The following is a 16,620-nucleotide window of genomic DNA, read 5'->3' on the forward strand; positions in this document are numbered from 1 at the left end:
TGACCACCGTTTCACGACTCCTGAAAGGAGGAAGCCCTGCTATTGACCTACTTCTTTAGAGAGGAGCCCGTTGGGCCTTTGTGGCTGAACGTCCTCTGGTCTAGAAGAAGCAGGACTGGATTCGGAGTCTGGCTAAAGTGTGGAACTCAAGCCCAGAATGACTACAGGAAGCCTGGCCCATTCAGCTAGTTAGAAATGACACCCTAACTCCCAACTTTACTATTTATAAGATGCAACAGTATTTCTGTTTTGAGATTCAATCGTAATTACAGATACATCATTTTGATTTATTTATCTCTAAGATCACTTTGGAAAGGTGGAGCAGTTATGTTTTAACCTACAGTTGGAGTGTGTGTTTGAGCGAAGGCCGTCGGTCTCTTTCTGCAAGCTGCCAGGTCAACTAGAAGGTCGGCGGGTTGGAGCATCGCCAGGTGATAGTTGACTGGTCAGGAGGTTAGGTGTCAGGTGATCTTTGACTAATTGGGGCATTGCTAGGTGATGGTTGATTGGTTGGGTTGTGGCCAGGTCATTGTTGGCTAATTGAGACGTGGCCAGGTCATTGTTGGCTGGTCGGGGCGTGACCAGGTCATTGTTGGCTGGTTGAGACATGGCCAGGTCATTGTTGGCTGGTTGGGGCGTGACCAGGTCATTGTTGGCTGGTTGAGACGTGGCCAGGTCATTGTTGGCTGGTTGGGGCGTGACCAGGTCATTGTTGGCTGGTTGGGGCGTGACCAGGTCATTGTTGGCTGGTTGGGGCGTGACCAGGTCATTGTTGGCTGGTTGGGGCGTGACCAGGTCATTGTTGGCTGGTTGAGACATGGCCAGGTCATTGTTGGCTGGTTGAGACGTGACCAGGTCATTGTTGGCTGGTTGGGGCGTGACCAGGTCATTGTTGGCTGGTCGGGGCGTGACCAGGTCATTGTTGGCTGGTTGAGACGTGGCCAGGTCATTGTTGGCTGGTTGGGGCGTGACCAGGTCATTGTTGGCTGGTTGGGGCGTGACCAGGTCATTGTTGGCTGGTTGGGGCGTGACCAGGTCATTGTTGGCTGGTTGGGGCGTGACCAGGTCATTGTTGGCTGGTTGGGGCGTGACCAGGTCATTGTTGGCTGGTTGGGGCGTGACAAGGTGATAGTGGGCTTGTAAGGGTGTTGTCAGGTGATCTTTGAGCTGGTTGGGGCATCACTAGGTGATCCGTGGCTGTTTGGGGCATCACTAGCTGACCTTGGACTGGTTAGGGCGTCACGAGGAGGAGATCTTTGAGCTGCTTCGGGAAGTGCCCAGGATATAGAGGGTTGGTTGGGGCTGTGATATGTACTCGCTTGATTCTTGTAATTTCTTGGTTGTATCTTCATGGTTGCAGGCACTTATTGTAAGTCGCTTTGGATAAACGTCTCAGTTTAATGAATGTTATGTAGCAAGGTAAGTCTCGTCTCTGTGATGAAGGGATACAGCCATACAGGGATGTTGAAGTGCTCTTTGAGAGAGGGGAGGCTTCTCACCCACTCGTGTCCATTTGATCTCCACTGCAGGTGAAGCAGAGCTGGACAGGCCAGCCTTGCAGTTCCTGCTGGGCCTGTTGGCTCAGATTCCCAGTTGAAGCTGAAGGGCATCAAGGTGAGGAGTGTGGGCCCGTTTCCCGACAGGAGCAGGCCTGGGAAAACCACCTCACATCAAGCAAAGACCAGCAAGACGTCTGGAGCCACCACCAGCGCAGGGCCAGTGATTAAGGAACTACAACGTCAATGACTGAAAGCTTGGGGTTGGATGTGTGTGTTGGTGTTAATCAGCTGGTTAACCCGGCCTGACCGTGACCAAATGGACATTACATGTTAGGCATCTGACACAGCTTTGGACCAGCGGAAGAGGGGCTCGCTGGTCATCTTCTAGTCCAGGAGAGGAAAAAGAATGCCAGGCAGGCTCGTTCTGCGTTGGGGGGGGGGGGGGGGGGGGGGGAATTCCTGCCTTTTAATATGTTTCAGGACAAAGTAATAAATGCTATTTTTGTAACTCTGTACGCGTACCAATTGTATTTATGTGAAATCATTGTAGAATCAAATGTTTGATTGGCGGAATCAAAATGAATATAAATGTGGAGGTATTTATATGCAAATTGTTACATATATGCTTGATAAATAAACCATGGTTAGTTACTGCTATTGGAGCGTTGGACACTTTCTTCTGGCGCTTCAGGGCAGTCAAGAAGCAGTAGGCTCCTCAGTGCAGTCGGTGGGTACATCACGGTATCTCTCGCGTGAACTACAGTTACCTCGACAGTCAGACGAGCCTCCCCTCTTACGTCACCGGTCTGCTGAAAGCCTCCGCCTTTTAATCATCCCATCTCCTCGTGGCGCACTTCGAGTTATTTGATTGGACAAACATGAACACTCCCGCTCTACGATTGGCCGCTCGTTACATCATTCAACACTATTTAGATGACCCACGTGTTCTGTTCATGCGGAGGCACCACATAGTCTTTGTTCATCTTGTTCAGTTTATGGACTAATATTAAATCCCACTGCTCAACAAAGTTAGACGACGTTATACTCTATAAAAAAAAAGAAAAACAGAATGAAAATATCTAAATTTGAAAGACATGTATCGTTATAGGCCATGTCTGTCCCAAAACATATAACACTTGATCCCCGAAAAATGGAAGGTTGTCTGAAAATTGGAAAGGCTGTGGAATAGGTGGGCTTTGTACATTAACTTTTATTGATCTTATTTACAAATGCAAGTGACTCGGAATGAATCACAACTGATCCTGAAGCCAACGTTACCTTGAAATATTTCCCGTCCGAATGTCAAACAGAAGTACCATAGACTGCTGTATCTTTTCATCTGTCTAATAAATAACACAGCAAATATTGATTCAGATTCCGAAGCGCCTTGGACATTTCGAAATCGTGGCGTAAAATGTAAAGTTTCTCCACGGCGAACGCCCGCTGCACTACGAGCTCATTTGCATAAAGTTAACTGAAGTTCAGTTATTGGTCCCGCAACTCAAACGCAATGCAATCCCCCGCGTTCTCGCGATAACGCGTACAACACAAAGTGAATGGGGAGGCGTCGCCGAACGAGAGACCACGCGTTTGGTGGGGGCCGGCCCGGGAGGCGGGACCACACTTGAGAGGCAACTGAACTCAAGTAACCCTGCTGGTCTTGGAGGTTCGGTTTCCTCTCTGTGACTTGAGGGGCGTGCTGCGAGCTACCCATCACTGGCTGAATCCGACAGCGCTGCCTCTGTTCTCATTGGACTGGGGGTGCAACCAACCTGTCAGCCCATGTGTCGTGGCCAGGACCAGTGTGAGACATTTAAATTCATCAGAGACAGCGACTCAAAGGAGCCAGAGGAATCGGGAGTGCCAGCGAAACAACGGCCGAAGAGGTCCATTCCATCCCAGCTACTGCCGGGAGGACCCTACTCGATCGCCAGAGGACAATAGGGATTATATTGGGGAATAGATGCCAATCGAGTGCTGACTTTCTTTGTACCAAAAAGAAAATCAATTAGGACGATAAAACATCGCCCTGTCTGACAGGTATGTTCAACAGTCACCACTGTTCTTTACACTTAGCAAGATCTAAAGTATAGATAAAACGATGGTGGGGGAAAAAAAACATAACAAATGTCAATTTCAGCATTAATTAAGCCATCTTTTAACTAAGTTTACGCCATAACCGGCCTGGTTAAGTAAGCTGTGGTGGTTTATGTACTGAGAAGAACCATGCTCCCACGCGTGTGCGACACCGCTTTCTCCCTGCTGCTCATGAGCTGAGCCTCATCGCACGTAGGTCCTACACTCCCAGTACATTGACATTATTTCCCATTTGTTGAAGTTGTAGTCTATACCTAAAAGTAATTTCTAATCACTCTTGATGTGATAATTGTGACTGATGGCCGATCGTTGTAGCTAACTAAGTTGAATCGCCTTCTTGTAATTGAGAATCTATTTTTATCATCACACATGTAAACTCGTATCTCTATCTGTGTGTGTGTGTGTTTGTGTGTTATCGAGGTATGATATTGATGATGTGATCCGATTCAGCTGCACTTCTTCCCCGCATCTGGACCCTGGCCAGGCGATGCGATAATAGTTGGGTCAACGAGTTGCAGCCAAACCCGGTTGACAAATGGCCACTTCAACAACTAGTTTATATGTTCAGTATGTTGGAGATGCAGTGATGGTTGTGAGATAGTCGAAACAAGAGTTTGCTGTCACTGAGTGTTGGGCAACCAAACTTTCAGGTATGTCTGTGGTGTGTACGCTACAACCCAATGCAGTCGATGAATGTGTTGCTTATTTTTAAAAAGTTCGCCTTCGTGTGTGAGCGTGGACCAGGGCCCATTCCTCAAGCCAGGTTGAGGAATGTCCAATGAGGGACACAAAAGAAGCCTTCACACACGTGACTTGTTGGCAAATCAGACCGCAGAGCTCCTCGTCGCTTGCCAAGTTGGATGGGGGGCACCGGCTATTTTTCAAACTGTCCTGTCAGATCTTCACAGGTTGAACTCTATGACACAGCATCCTTTGTTTTACTTCCTTTTTCAAATGACTATGATCGCTCACTGTTAGAAAGTCAATGTCTAGCCCTTCTACTTTAAATGTACAACAAATGGGTCATACTACTACGAAAGTACATGGGCTCTATCACAGGATCAATGCTAGATTAATCCATCCTGCAGCACGGACATATTTGGACTGGATCCGTGTCATGAGTGCACACCCAGCTGTGGTTACCTCTGAACAGCAAAGCACAGGTGTTGGCCTGAACAGGTTCCATCCTGTCTGGTTCCTCCTGTCAGTACGGAGACCTGACAGAGACGGCGTTAACGCACGGTGGCTATTGAGATTTGAATCATGGTGATCAGTAGCCTGGATGAACATGGATCAGCAGCTGTGTGAACAGCCGTTGGCTTTTTTTTCATGAGCCTCAATCTGGTTTTATATAGTTTCTCGGTCAGGCTTATTTCAATAGGTCTTTATCACGGGAAGGGCCTTAAAGATACACACAGCACACTGGACATTCAGAGGATAATTGGAGACACTGCTCTTGAGAGCGCAACCGGGCTGCGAATAACTCTGAAAGAATGGGGGATTGTTCGCAGTGAGTGCCGTAGGGTGCCGTGCGTTGACATTACATTCGTGATGGGATGTGCATGACCAGGGAAACCTGTTATTAAAGGGACAGCCTATGCTTATCTGTTTAGACTGTAGCAATGGAATGAAAGCGTCAAACCCGCTGAGGTACCTCCAGCGTTCCCATAGCCAGCTGCTGTTGTTTGAGGTATGAGCTGCTGCCTGGGGCTACTTTGGTCAGGACAGTTTGTATGTAAATGTCGTGGTAGTCACAGCACACCGTTCTTATAGAGACTAGGGTACAGCTAGTTCCAGGATTGTGTTGGCTGTCTTCAGGGGAAGTAAGCACGTGCAGTATGTACACACTGTATCCAGTGCACATACTGCACACTGCGTACACACCGCACACTGTGTACGTTTGTGTCCCACGATGGACGTTAGCTCCTTGGCTCGGCGACAAACGACCAGCATGCGTGTGGATCTGGGTCGAGTAAGCCCAACTCTCTCCATCAAGGTGCCGTGTCCTCAGACCTGGTAATCCTCCAGCGCCCGAGTCCTCAGCAGGTGACCAAATCTCCTCGGGCTCGGAGACACTCCTATCAATACAGTTGGCTCAAGACTTTGCTTTTCATTTCCCAGAGAGGAAAGTGGGGAGCTTGGGACTCGGAGAAAGGCCTTTTGCTAGTGACATCACCGTGCACCATGTTCAGCTAACGACAGTGCTACGGTTGTACTAACCAGTGTACTTAACTCTGCATTCTATGATTTTGTTTTAATGACTCGCTCCTCCTTACTCTTTCAAGGAATACGCTGACCAATCAAATCAGGAACTCGTTTTTGTGAATGGCATACTGTTTAGAAAGGCATAGACTACAAGTGAATGAAAACGGTTTGCCGTTTGTTAAGCTTTAGCGGGCCGGTGTGTGCGCGTGTGTGTTGGGAGTTAGCAGCGCCGCGGCAGTGATGTTGAGTCACACTGCTCCCATTCCCCTCCGGCCATGCTGCCGGTGGCGTGATGTGGTGTGACGCCGGATCGGGTTTCCTGCCTTCCCCTTGCACGTCTTGGCAGAAGGCCAGCCACACACACATGCATGCAGCCCCAAACCAAAACACCTCCTAGAGAAAGCTCACGAGGAAGCAATACAAAAGGACAAACGGCCTCCAATAAACCCCATGTGTAATTCTGCTGTGTTTTGTTAATGTTTATCTCGGTTTTTGTTCGGCCCTTTAAGCAGCCATGTGTGATGGGATTCGAACTGCAGTTTACAACTCTGATGTGTGGAGTGAAGCTGATTGTTGTGGAGGCCTTGGGTCCGCCGTCATCATAGTAAGAGGCAGTAGAGCCTGTCGCCCAGCTGCCCCAGGACAAACCTTCCCCCACCCCCGGTTAACCTCCCGTCCAGTCAGCCGGCCTCGATTCAACGTAACGCAAGGTCATTGGTGGACAGGTCAGAGGGGCTCGGGGGGTTTGTCCCAGAAACCAGGGACAAAAAGATCCAGACTGAGCATGTGCACTTTGCTTTACCACGCAAGCGCACCGTCGCCGTACACATCTCGCAGACAATGAGGTGCGGATGTGCTCTCATGTGTGTACACAGAGACGGAGGGCCGCGTTGGCCCACATTGTGCACTGTAAGTGCTCTTTCATGCATGCACTGAAGGAGCTCAGCTTGCTAAACCCAGCATACACGACACATTTGGTTTGGTGTACATAAGATACACATCGGACAGATGGGCCGTGTAAAGGTTTATGTCGCTGCCGTTGTGTGACTGAGAAGTAACAAGCAGAGGAGATCGTTAGATATAAAGGATATAACATAAAAGCATTCATAACAAGGTTTATTATACCTGTTAAAGTCTATGTTTAGTGATATGAGGGCGGGATCTGCCTCAAAGGTTTCCCTGTTGTAATCCTGCTAACATAGTTTTGTATTACCCTGCTGGCAGTCAGCATCTCATTCATTGCTTTACAAAGTCATATCTTCCCATTCGACCAATGAGGGGGTAGCAGACTTCCCCCTAAGGGTGTGTCCGTCTAGACAGCCCTGCCCTAATTTTTTTCTCTTCTTCAAATTGTATTCGTTATTCATCTTGGGTGTACATCATCAAATGTGTCTTTAACGACAATATCTTTGAAAATACCGTGCCTTTTTTCTGGTGTGCACCATTGACCGTAAGCCTTCTTGGACAGCTGTGTTCCTCCATCCGACTCCTCACCGGACCTTGTCTTGCTCCCCCCTCGCCGTGCCCTCTGCCTGCCCAGCGTTCCACCATGGAGGAGGTGGTCATAGCGGGGATGTCCGGGCGTCTGCCCGAGTCGGAGAACCTGGAGGAGTTCTGGCACAACCTCTTCAACGGCGTTGACATGGTAACGGAGGACGACAGACGCTGGAAGCCTGGTAAGAGAAGCACTCTACAATAACACCCAATATTAGGAAGGAGATAACGATTACAAAACAAAGAAAATGATGTGCGTGTCTGATGCGAGGTCTTGTATGTGTGTATATTTTTTCTTGTTTACTTTGTTGTGTCTGTCGTGAAGCGTAGTTTCCTGAAAGGTATATAGATGACCTGCAGATGACCTGACCACAAGCTATCATATGGGGAAGTCACCAGGACCCTATATCAGCGTTCCTTATCTCTTATTGTTGGCAGATGTTGAAACCGAGCAGATAGGAAGCCTGTCTCTATTTATCTTTTGAAAGAGTGGCAGTCTGTCTGGAGCGTATTGGTCCTGTATTTGAGTCAAATGAAACGGTTTGCCTCAGGAACATAGTTAGTGATGTAATCCGTGTCTGGCTGTAGTATGAAAGGTATACTACCCATTCATCATGAGCACGTCCATATGTGGATGCCAAGATGCATTTCAATACTTGACTCATAAACCTGTCGGTCAAGTGATGTGTTTCGGTTGATCCAGTTTTACATAAAATTATCATAAGAAGGAACTTCCCGCTACTGAAACAGTAGTTGCAATAGTAATTGTGGAGGTGGGAATTTGCTTTGGGATGTAGTATACAAGTTTGGCAATGTAGAATTATGCAGGGTTACAACAAGTAGCCCATATATAGTATTAAAAAAAGTTGCCACTAAAGTACCACTTTCTTTACATATTTAAACTTTTTTTACATATTTTTTCGACTTTTATGACCTATAAACGTTGTTATAATGATTGATAGTCATGTTTAACCATACCAAAGTGTCAAATTATGACGTACATGCATTTCGACGTATTCCCTGCTGACAGTCTGGGGTGGCTGTGCAGAGCGCTAATCACTCGGGACAACGTTTGCGATTCACTTGTTCACATTTCCGGGAAATCATCTACGTAGGGGCACCCCAGCCGCGCCCCCATATGCCTGGTCAAATCTGCCCGCGCACGTGCTTTAAGGAAGGTAACCAATCACAACGGAGTTGGGTTGGCAGGAGGGGGGCGAGGGGGCGGAGAAGGACGAAACCGAGCGTTGACAGAGAATGCTGAAAGCGCCCAGATGAGAGGAAGAGTTTCCTGAAAATCTACATCGTTTTTTGTGTATGGTTAAACATGACTGTCAATCATTATAACAACGTTTATAGGTCATAAAAGTCGAAAAGCATAATAGGTCCCCTTTAAGATAACCTATGGTTTGATGTCGGAATGAGCCCTATGAAAATACGAAAGACTGAGTGACTCAGTCTTGCGTAAGAGTAACTCTACACACTACGATATTTATTTCAAAACCCCTATTATGTTCTGTCGCCTGGCTACCTGACTAGAAATCTATTTTGCTTCTTCTTTTCTGCCCACATAATCAGACTTGTCCTTAGCTTGTCCCCATCTCGCTCCTTCCTAAGCCCACTTCCTCACTCCTTTTTTTACCTTCTTGTGAATTCAGACTCTTCTCTGCATCGCTTGGCAGCCATCCCAGGTCCTCTTTCATTCGTAGAAAGAGCTCTGGCCTGGAACACACACATGCACACGCGCACGCACGCACACACACATAAGCACACGCACGCGCATGCGCACACATGCATGCGCGTACACACATGAACACGCACGCACTTCTAGACCAGGGGAGCGTGACAAAGAGAGAGCCAAATGCAGTAAGCCGGAGCAGGGTGTCTGAGTGGACATAGTGGAGGTCAGTGTGGGCCGGGTGACACCGCATAGCGATGGAGGGTCCGGGACGTGATGGTGGCCAGCTCATTGTTTTCCCCACCGTGTGACTGGCTCAGCACCGTGTGACTCAACCGGGGGTCGGGCACCGAAACACCCCGGCAGGACAACTTGCTCGCTTGTCCGGAAGAGTAGGCTGGCATCGCCAGGGGAACTGCAAACTCTAATTAGTCTAGAAGCTCTCTGTTCCCCAAATGCCTCCAGACGCAATTGGACAGGCCCTCAACCAATCATAGCGATGGATGACGCAGCACTGGGCGACAAAATAACATCTTTCTTCTCGACAAGAGCTTTCAGTGCAGTCAGTTCTTCTTCTTCTTTGTATAAATATAGCGTCCAGTTCGTTTAATACCGTCTCGATGGCATAATCAACAGATTGTTCTACATCAGCGGCATCCATCTTTGTTGTCTCTACGGCGATCCTCTGCAACGTCGTCGTATTTATCCCGCCTCCTATTAGATAGACGGCTGTGATTGGTCGGTCTATCTCGTACCGGTCAAATCTTATCGTATGGGGGTGTAGCCGGACCTCATCTGCAGAGCAAATTAAACATGAGCTGGCGAGACTGGACTGGTTCCCAGGCTGCATTATGGATGCCCTCCCACGATGAGCTCGCAGCCTCCGTGTGGCCAAAGCTTCCCTACGGGGCTGAGCCTGGAAGCCCTACCGAGCATTTTGGCCAACCGGGGCGTAGAGGATTGCTCCGATTCTCAGTCTAACGTTGCGCTCAAAATTAAAACAAAACCAACAGAATCCAAACGCAAACAGCGTTCTTCATTTCTAAACCTTGATAGATGTTTTATGAGTTGGAAGCGCTGAACTATCTATGTATGTTAGCTGGATGTGTTCCAAATAAAACGGGTTGCATGGAATTTGCTATTTTAATGACATTGCACAAAGGGGGAAAGTTGCTTTAGGAATCTCTTTTTCAGATTCATTGTTTTGTTTGGTAGGCCACAATTAATTTCATAAAAAATGTTGACCAATATTCTGGATAACTTTTAGGGTGCGGCAATTTCAACACAACAAGCTAGATGAGTCCATCCCAAATGCATGCATTATTAATCAGGGGATCTTTTTCATTTTGACCCAGAAGACAGTTTCAATGCGTTTGCGTGAACCAGCTGCACTCGGAAAACTCTGAGAAACCAGATCATCCTTTCACCCCAACAATTCAACCATTCCAGTGGGTTCCCTTTGGCGTTTTCTGTTCCTTTTCAGGCTGTGACCCCCCCCTGACAGGATCGTGACCCCTGACTAGTTAAAGAAATACAGCGTTAAAGACGATCCCCGTCGCCATGTGAACGCTGTAGCTTTCAGAGAAAGGGGGAGCACGTGGGGCTGACCCTGTTCTGATTGGCTGTCGGCAGGTCTTTACGGCCTTCCCAAGAGGAACGGCAAGCTGAAGGACATCAGCCGCTTCGACGCGGCCTTCTTCGGGGTCCACCCCAAGCAGGCCCACACCATGGACCCCCAGCTCAGGCTCATGCTGGAGGTCTCCTACGAAGCCATCGTGGACGGAGGTAAGAGGAGGAGGGGGGGGGGGGGGGGGGGGGAGGAGGAGGGGGGGGGGGAGGAGGCAGGGCTCAATCCTGAGGCTAAAACAGGATGATACACCACTCTTTTGTCAGAAGAAAGAGAAACAATTTATCGCTGTAGGTACAGTTAAGATGTTCATAGAAACAAGGCCCAAGCACTAACAATCGCTAGGTTAACCCATTCCCTGTGAACAACAAAGACATCTAGGAATAGAAGCTACACAATGCTTTGATATGGATAGCGTTATTAGAATATAGAGCGTTATCGGAATAGAGTTGTGTTATAAACGTGAACTGGTTTTGCAAAGAAATCTTGAAAGACATTTCCCTCTAAAAGTACGTTGAAGGTTTCGGTTTGGAAGGATTGTAGATTTGTAGATTAATCACCGGGTGTGGTCTTGTCGGGTGCGGTCGGACAGGTCTGAACCCCACGGACCTGCGGGGCAGCCGGACGGGGGTCTACATCGGCGTGAGCGGCTCGGAGGCGGGCGAGGCGTTCAGCCGGGACCCCGAGGAGCTGCTGGGCTACAGCATGACGGGCTGCCAGCGGGCCATGTTCGCCAACCGACTCTCCTACTTCTTCGACTTCAACGGTGAGACGGGCGTAAGGGATAGAACCCAGGAAATAGGATAGGAAAAATATGAATATGACTCGAGGAATCGCAATCTTGAATCCTGTCTCGTGGAAAATAAAATGTAATTAAAATAAAAAAAGAAAGAAATGCGTAAGGCGGGCGACGGCACCAGGCGGGGGTTAAACTGTTAGCTGAAAGGTCTTTGAGATGTAATGCCGCCTTCTGTGCGGCCGATGACGTACTGTATACCGGTGCTCAAAGTGTTATGATGCTGACCGGACCACATGGGTTAACAGAGTGGCCACTGAGGGGTAATTACATGCTTGTACCTTCTCAGTTGTTTGAATGTAGGGGTAATTGTACGCAACAATCGCTTTTTTTGAGTTGCCAAGTGGGGAAATTTCACAGCTTTCTCGCAACATTTCACCACGGCATGAAGCCCTTTTGGTCGAGCTATTTATAACAAATGCTTAAAACATTAAACATCTAAAAAAGCGCTTTTCCAGGGCAGTCGTTTGCTATTGGCTGCACGCCCTAGCGCTAGCGACCGCGGCATGCGTTCTGCCGACGTTTGCGTCGAGGACCTCCATCTGTGTTTATTCATAAGCAGTCGGTCCCTGACCCCCCCCCTCTCCCTCCTCCCTCCTCCCCAGGCCCGAGCACGGCCATCGACACGGCCTGCTCCTCCAGCCTGCTGGCCCTGGAGAACGCCTTCCAGGCGATCCGCCACGGGCACTGCGACCACGCGCTGGTGGGCGGAGTCAACCTGCTGCTGAAGCCCAACACCTCGGTGCAGTTCATGAAGCTGGGCATGCTCAGTCCGGGCGGCTCCTGCAAGTCCTTCGACGCCTCGGGTGAGTCGCCCGCTCCCGCCACAGGGGGGTCCCGAACCCCCCCCCGGGGTAACACTACCGGGCGTAGGTTCAGAGTGCTGTCTGCATAGGGCGGTAGAGTACTGTGTACCTGAGTACTGAATACTAAGCGTGTTATGCGTACTGTACTCGTCTGAAGGGTGAGTGCTCTAACCAAGATGGAAATAGTGTATTTAATAATATCATTTAAATAGGAGGATTTCCGAATATAAACTCCAAAAGTAAGTTGTATCCATAATTGAAATGCTAAATATGTGTAGCAGACTAGCAGCAGCTCCTCCAGCAGTCGATGTTGGCGTTGCTGTCTGGAAGTTGCACAATGAGCACTGTGAGGAAGTGCCTCATCAAGGCGTGAGATGGTTTAAACCCCGCCCCCCCCCCCCCCCCCCCCCCAGGTGACGGGTACTGCCGGTCAGAGGCGGCGGTGGCCGTGTTCCTGACCCGGAGGCCGTCGGCGCGCAGGATCTACGCCACGGTGGTGAACGCCGGGAACAACACGGACGGATACAAGGAGCAGGGTGAGCGCCCCTAACCCCACCCGGGGCGTCGGATCAGGGAGGGGGCCCGACCGCACGGAGACAGGGGGGGGGGGGGGGGGTCGACGCGGTTCACTGAGGCGTGTGGGGGCTGTGTGTTTACTGACGGGAGTCGTGGTCCGATGAGTCGGGCCGAGCCATGACGCGAATTCAGACAGACGTCGCAATGTCCTACAAAACCCCGCTCAAAGTGCAGCGGCTGCGAGAAACAAATAGAAAGACATTGTATTCTGGGGGAGGGGGATGTGTTACTGACTGGCCATCACTACGATTTGTGTTTATTTTTATTTACAATTCAATAGTTAAATAAATGTTATAATATCCATTCGGCATCAATCCATCTCAACACATTGGCCTCGCCTAAAGGAAAGAACTGTTTATATTGCGACTGCTTCCAATGTTCTGTTGGTCATACTAGAGACTTATTGCTTGTTTAGTGAATAATACCGAACATAAGAAACTTTAAAAATAAAAATCGCATGCAAAATCGCAATCGCAGTATTGGTAGAGATAATCGCAATTATATTATTTCCCCAAATCGTTCAGCCCTAGACTCAGTCCTCCACGGGATAGCGTGACCAATAGCCGGCCGCCCAGCTAGACAGAGTCTGTAGCTGAGGAACCTTCTTGTTCCGCTGTTTAAAACAGCCTGACTCTGGCAGCATCATAAAAGGGTCGTGTGTTCATCAAAGGACATGCATCCAAGACAGGATCATGCAGTCTTCTACGCACACGCGCGCCCACACACTCACACAGGTGACCCTGTGGGAGTGCCCCCACTCTGACCTTTTCTCCAGTCATCCCTCACACACTTGGCCGCTTGTTGCGTCTGCTTATAAATCATCCTTGCGGAAGGATCAGTGACTGGCATGTGGCTCGAAATAGTTTGCACGTGCGCACACGCCTACCGCATACACACGCAGATGCTGGAGACGAGCCTGACCAATGAGGAGCCTGGGGAAGGGGTTTCAATAACCTGTTTAGGGGGTTTGTGTTCTTTCTAGCGACAACATATCGTTAGTCGTTCTGAGCCTCACGTGGTCGTAGCTGTGAGGAACAACTGGTTCAGCAGCTGTAGGAGCCAAGGCGGGTTTAGGCCGTGAGCTGTCATTGAAAGACACCGACTTCTCCGTTCTCCACACCCCTTTTTATTTTAATTTTAAAAGCCATAAAGGCTTTTAATGCCTTTATGGACAGGAGAGTGGAGAGACACGGGGAAGTAGGTTGACCATAGAGGGAGCGACATGAAGCATCGGACCTCAGGTCTGAATGGAACCCGAGTCACGGTCTGGCAGATGGTTTGCGTATTCATGGGTCAACCCACCACGCTCCGCGCTTGTAAATGTCCGTTTACACCGGCAATTTATTTCCTGATATTTTCCGGCCCCGAACGTAGCGCAGACCGGTAACCCTACTCTCTGCTGACCTGACACCAGACCAGCTCCTGTTTCATTTGCTCTGCAGAAAATATCTGGCTCCCCTCCCATACAAAAAGCTTTCAGCTTTCAGACCGACCGACCAATCACAACCGTTTATTCATTGGAGGCTGGACAAATTAGATGACTGTGCAGAGGAGTGACGTATAGGCATTTTCAACAATAACAACAAAGATGGCTGCCGCTAATTTACTTTGCCATTCGTCCGGTGACGCCAGTCTCATTGCCAGGCTAGTTCTACACACAGTGGCAGCCATCTTTGTAGTTCCCAGGCCAGCTCTCTTTACGCCCGTGCTGAGCGTGTTCCCTCTCCCTTCGCCCGGCAGGCGTGACGTTCCCCTCGGGGGAGATGCAGCGCAGGCTGGTCAGCCGGCTCTACGAGGAGGCCCACATCCGCCCCGAGGAGGTGGAGTACATCGAGGCCCACGGCACCGGGACCAAGGTGGAGACGGCCCGCACGCACGCACACACAAGCACGCACACACAAGCACGCACACACAAGCACGGACACACAAACACTAACTACAGCATTAAAATCAAAAAATCAAAAAAAATATCTATATATAATGAAATAAAATAAAAATACTAAGTAGTTATAAAGTAATACACAGGAAAATGAAATGTAAAGCTCAAGTATATTCAAACACTAAGGACAAACACGGCAAACAGGACAAACAGTATAATTTATAACGTGTCCCAGAGTGCATGTTAATAACCCGCGCGGTGGTGGTGGTGTGTTGTGTGCAGGTGGGCGACCCCCAGGAGGTGAACGGCATCGTCAGCGTGTTCTGCCAGTCGGAGCGCGAGCCCCTCCTCATCGGCTCCACCAAGTCCAACATGGGCCACCCGGAGCCCGCGTCCGGCCTGGCCGCCCTGGCCAAGGTGACGAGCAAACCCTGAAACGCCCTGTCGTAGATGAAGAGTGGTGTAGTGGGTCACTTAGTGGTACCACGGTCCTGAACCTGGTCCAAGTGTTGACCTAGCTGCACTAAACGTGGGATAGGATGTAAATATGGACTCACACAGTGTTTCATTAACACTTTAGTTAGTCTTTTTATGCAGTATTACACCAAGCTTCTAGTTGTTAACGTTTAAGCTTGCTATGTTCAATTGATCGTATGAATATCACGAGTCCGTCAAAGTAACGCCTAACGCCTCATGCCCACTGCACCGTCAGTCAAAGGACGTCGGAAGGCTTGGCTGACGGATGGGGGAGCTTTCCGGGGTCGTCAGAGCCCGAGACATTGCACACATTTGCATACGCGATCTGATTGGATGACGGATCCGTCGCTGCCGAAAAAGTTGACAATTTTTTAACTTTTTGACGGAGCGAACGGATCCACAATGCATTGCACGTCCGTCCCCATTCAAAGTCAATGGGGGTCAGTCGACGGACGGAGGCAGTGGGCACGAGGCGTTGGCCACCTCGTCCACAACCACCGCCGTGTTTTCAGAGCTCACCTCTCCCCTCCCCTCCACCAGGTGGTGCTGTCCCTGGAGCGCGGCGTGTGGGCCCCCAACCTGCACTTCAGCAGCCCCAACACGGACATCCCGGCCCTGAGCGACGGCCGGCTGCGCGTGGTCGACCGGCCCATCCCCGTGCGCCGCGGCATCGTGGGCGTCAACTCCTTCGGCTTCGGCGGCTCCAACGTGCACGTGATCCTCCGGCCCCCCACGGACCCCCCCCAGCCCGCGGCGGCGGCGGCGGAGGTCGCGTCGGGCCCCCGGCTGCTCCAGGCCTGCGGGCGCACGGAGGAGGCGGTCGCCTCCCTGCTCGCCGCGGGGAGGCAGGGGGAACGGGATGACAGCTTCCTGTCGCTGCTGAACGAGGTGTCGGGGCTCCCCGTGGCCGCCATGCCCTTCCGGGGGTACACCCTGGTGGGCTCCGCGGGCGAGGTGACGGAGGTGCAGCAGGCCTCGGCCACGCCCAGGCCCCTGTGGTACATCTGCTCAGGTTAGTGTGTGTGTGTGTGTGTGTGTGTGTGTGTGTGTGTGTGTGTGTGTGTGTGTGTGTGTGTGTGTGTGTGTGTGTGTGTGTGTGTATTATGAGTACACACTGGAAGAGTGTTGTTCAACAACTGCTGACTCAGTTAAAATCCGACAGCTAGGAAGTTGCTTGAACGCATCGACCAGCTAAAATATTTTAACATGGGCTTTTAATCGCATAGTATGGGTGAGTTAACTCACGATTAAGCTTTTTTTATTCTATTTTAAATCCATTCCAATTGAAGTTTAATGAGATTATCAAATGGAATGACACATTATCATTCATACCAAACGTACTTTATATGCAAGAACTAGACCAAGAGATCTCGTGGGAGTTTTATTGACTCACTCAGTGTGGGATGATTATGAAACTTACTGTAAAGTAAGTGGAACTAAGAACTAAAATGAATTCTGATATGAATGTTGACATTCTTTGGGCTAA

At 49.7% G+C, this 16,620-nt stretch overlaps 1 protein-coding gene across 1 annotated transcript in view; it reads left to right on the forward strand.

The window, feature by feature from the left end:
- The first annotated feature begins 3,159 nt into the window (after positions 1-3,159).
- The window catches only part of fasn (fatty acid synthase), a 41,531-nt gene continuing 28,070 nt past the window's right edge, over positions 3,160-16,620 (forward strand). Inside the window, exons 1-9 of the mRNA XM_056576598.1 lie at positions 3,160-3,539; positions 7,342-7,477; positions 10,606-10,758; positions 11,193-11,366; positions 12,002-12,202; positions 12,616-12,738; positions 14,519-14,634; positions 14,940-15,074; positions 15,675-16,146. Coding sequence (XP_056432573.1) covers positions 7,351-7,477; positions 10,606-10,758; positions 11,193-11,366; positions 12,002-12,202; positions 12,616-12,738; positions 14,519-14,634; positions 14,940-15,074; positions 15,675-16,146 — 1,501 coding nt within the window. The 5' untranslated portion in view covers positions 3,160-3,539; positions 7,342-7,350. The remainder of the gene's footprint in view (positions 3,540-7,341; positions 7,478-10,605; positions 10,759-11,192; positions 11,367-12,001; positions 12,203-12,615; positions 12,739-14,518; positions 14,635-14,939; positions 15,075-15,674; positions 16,147-16,620) is intronic.

Source organism: Gadus chalcogrammus, chromosome 18 (genome assembly GCF_026213295.1).
Source record: "Gadus chalcogrammus isolate NIFS_2021 chromosome 18, NIFS_Gcha_1.0, whole genome shotgun sequence".
NCBI lineage: Eukaryota > Metazoa > Chordata > Actinopteri > Gadiformes > Gadidae > Gadus > Gadus chalcogrammus.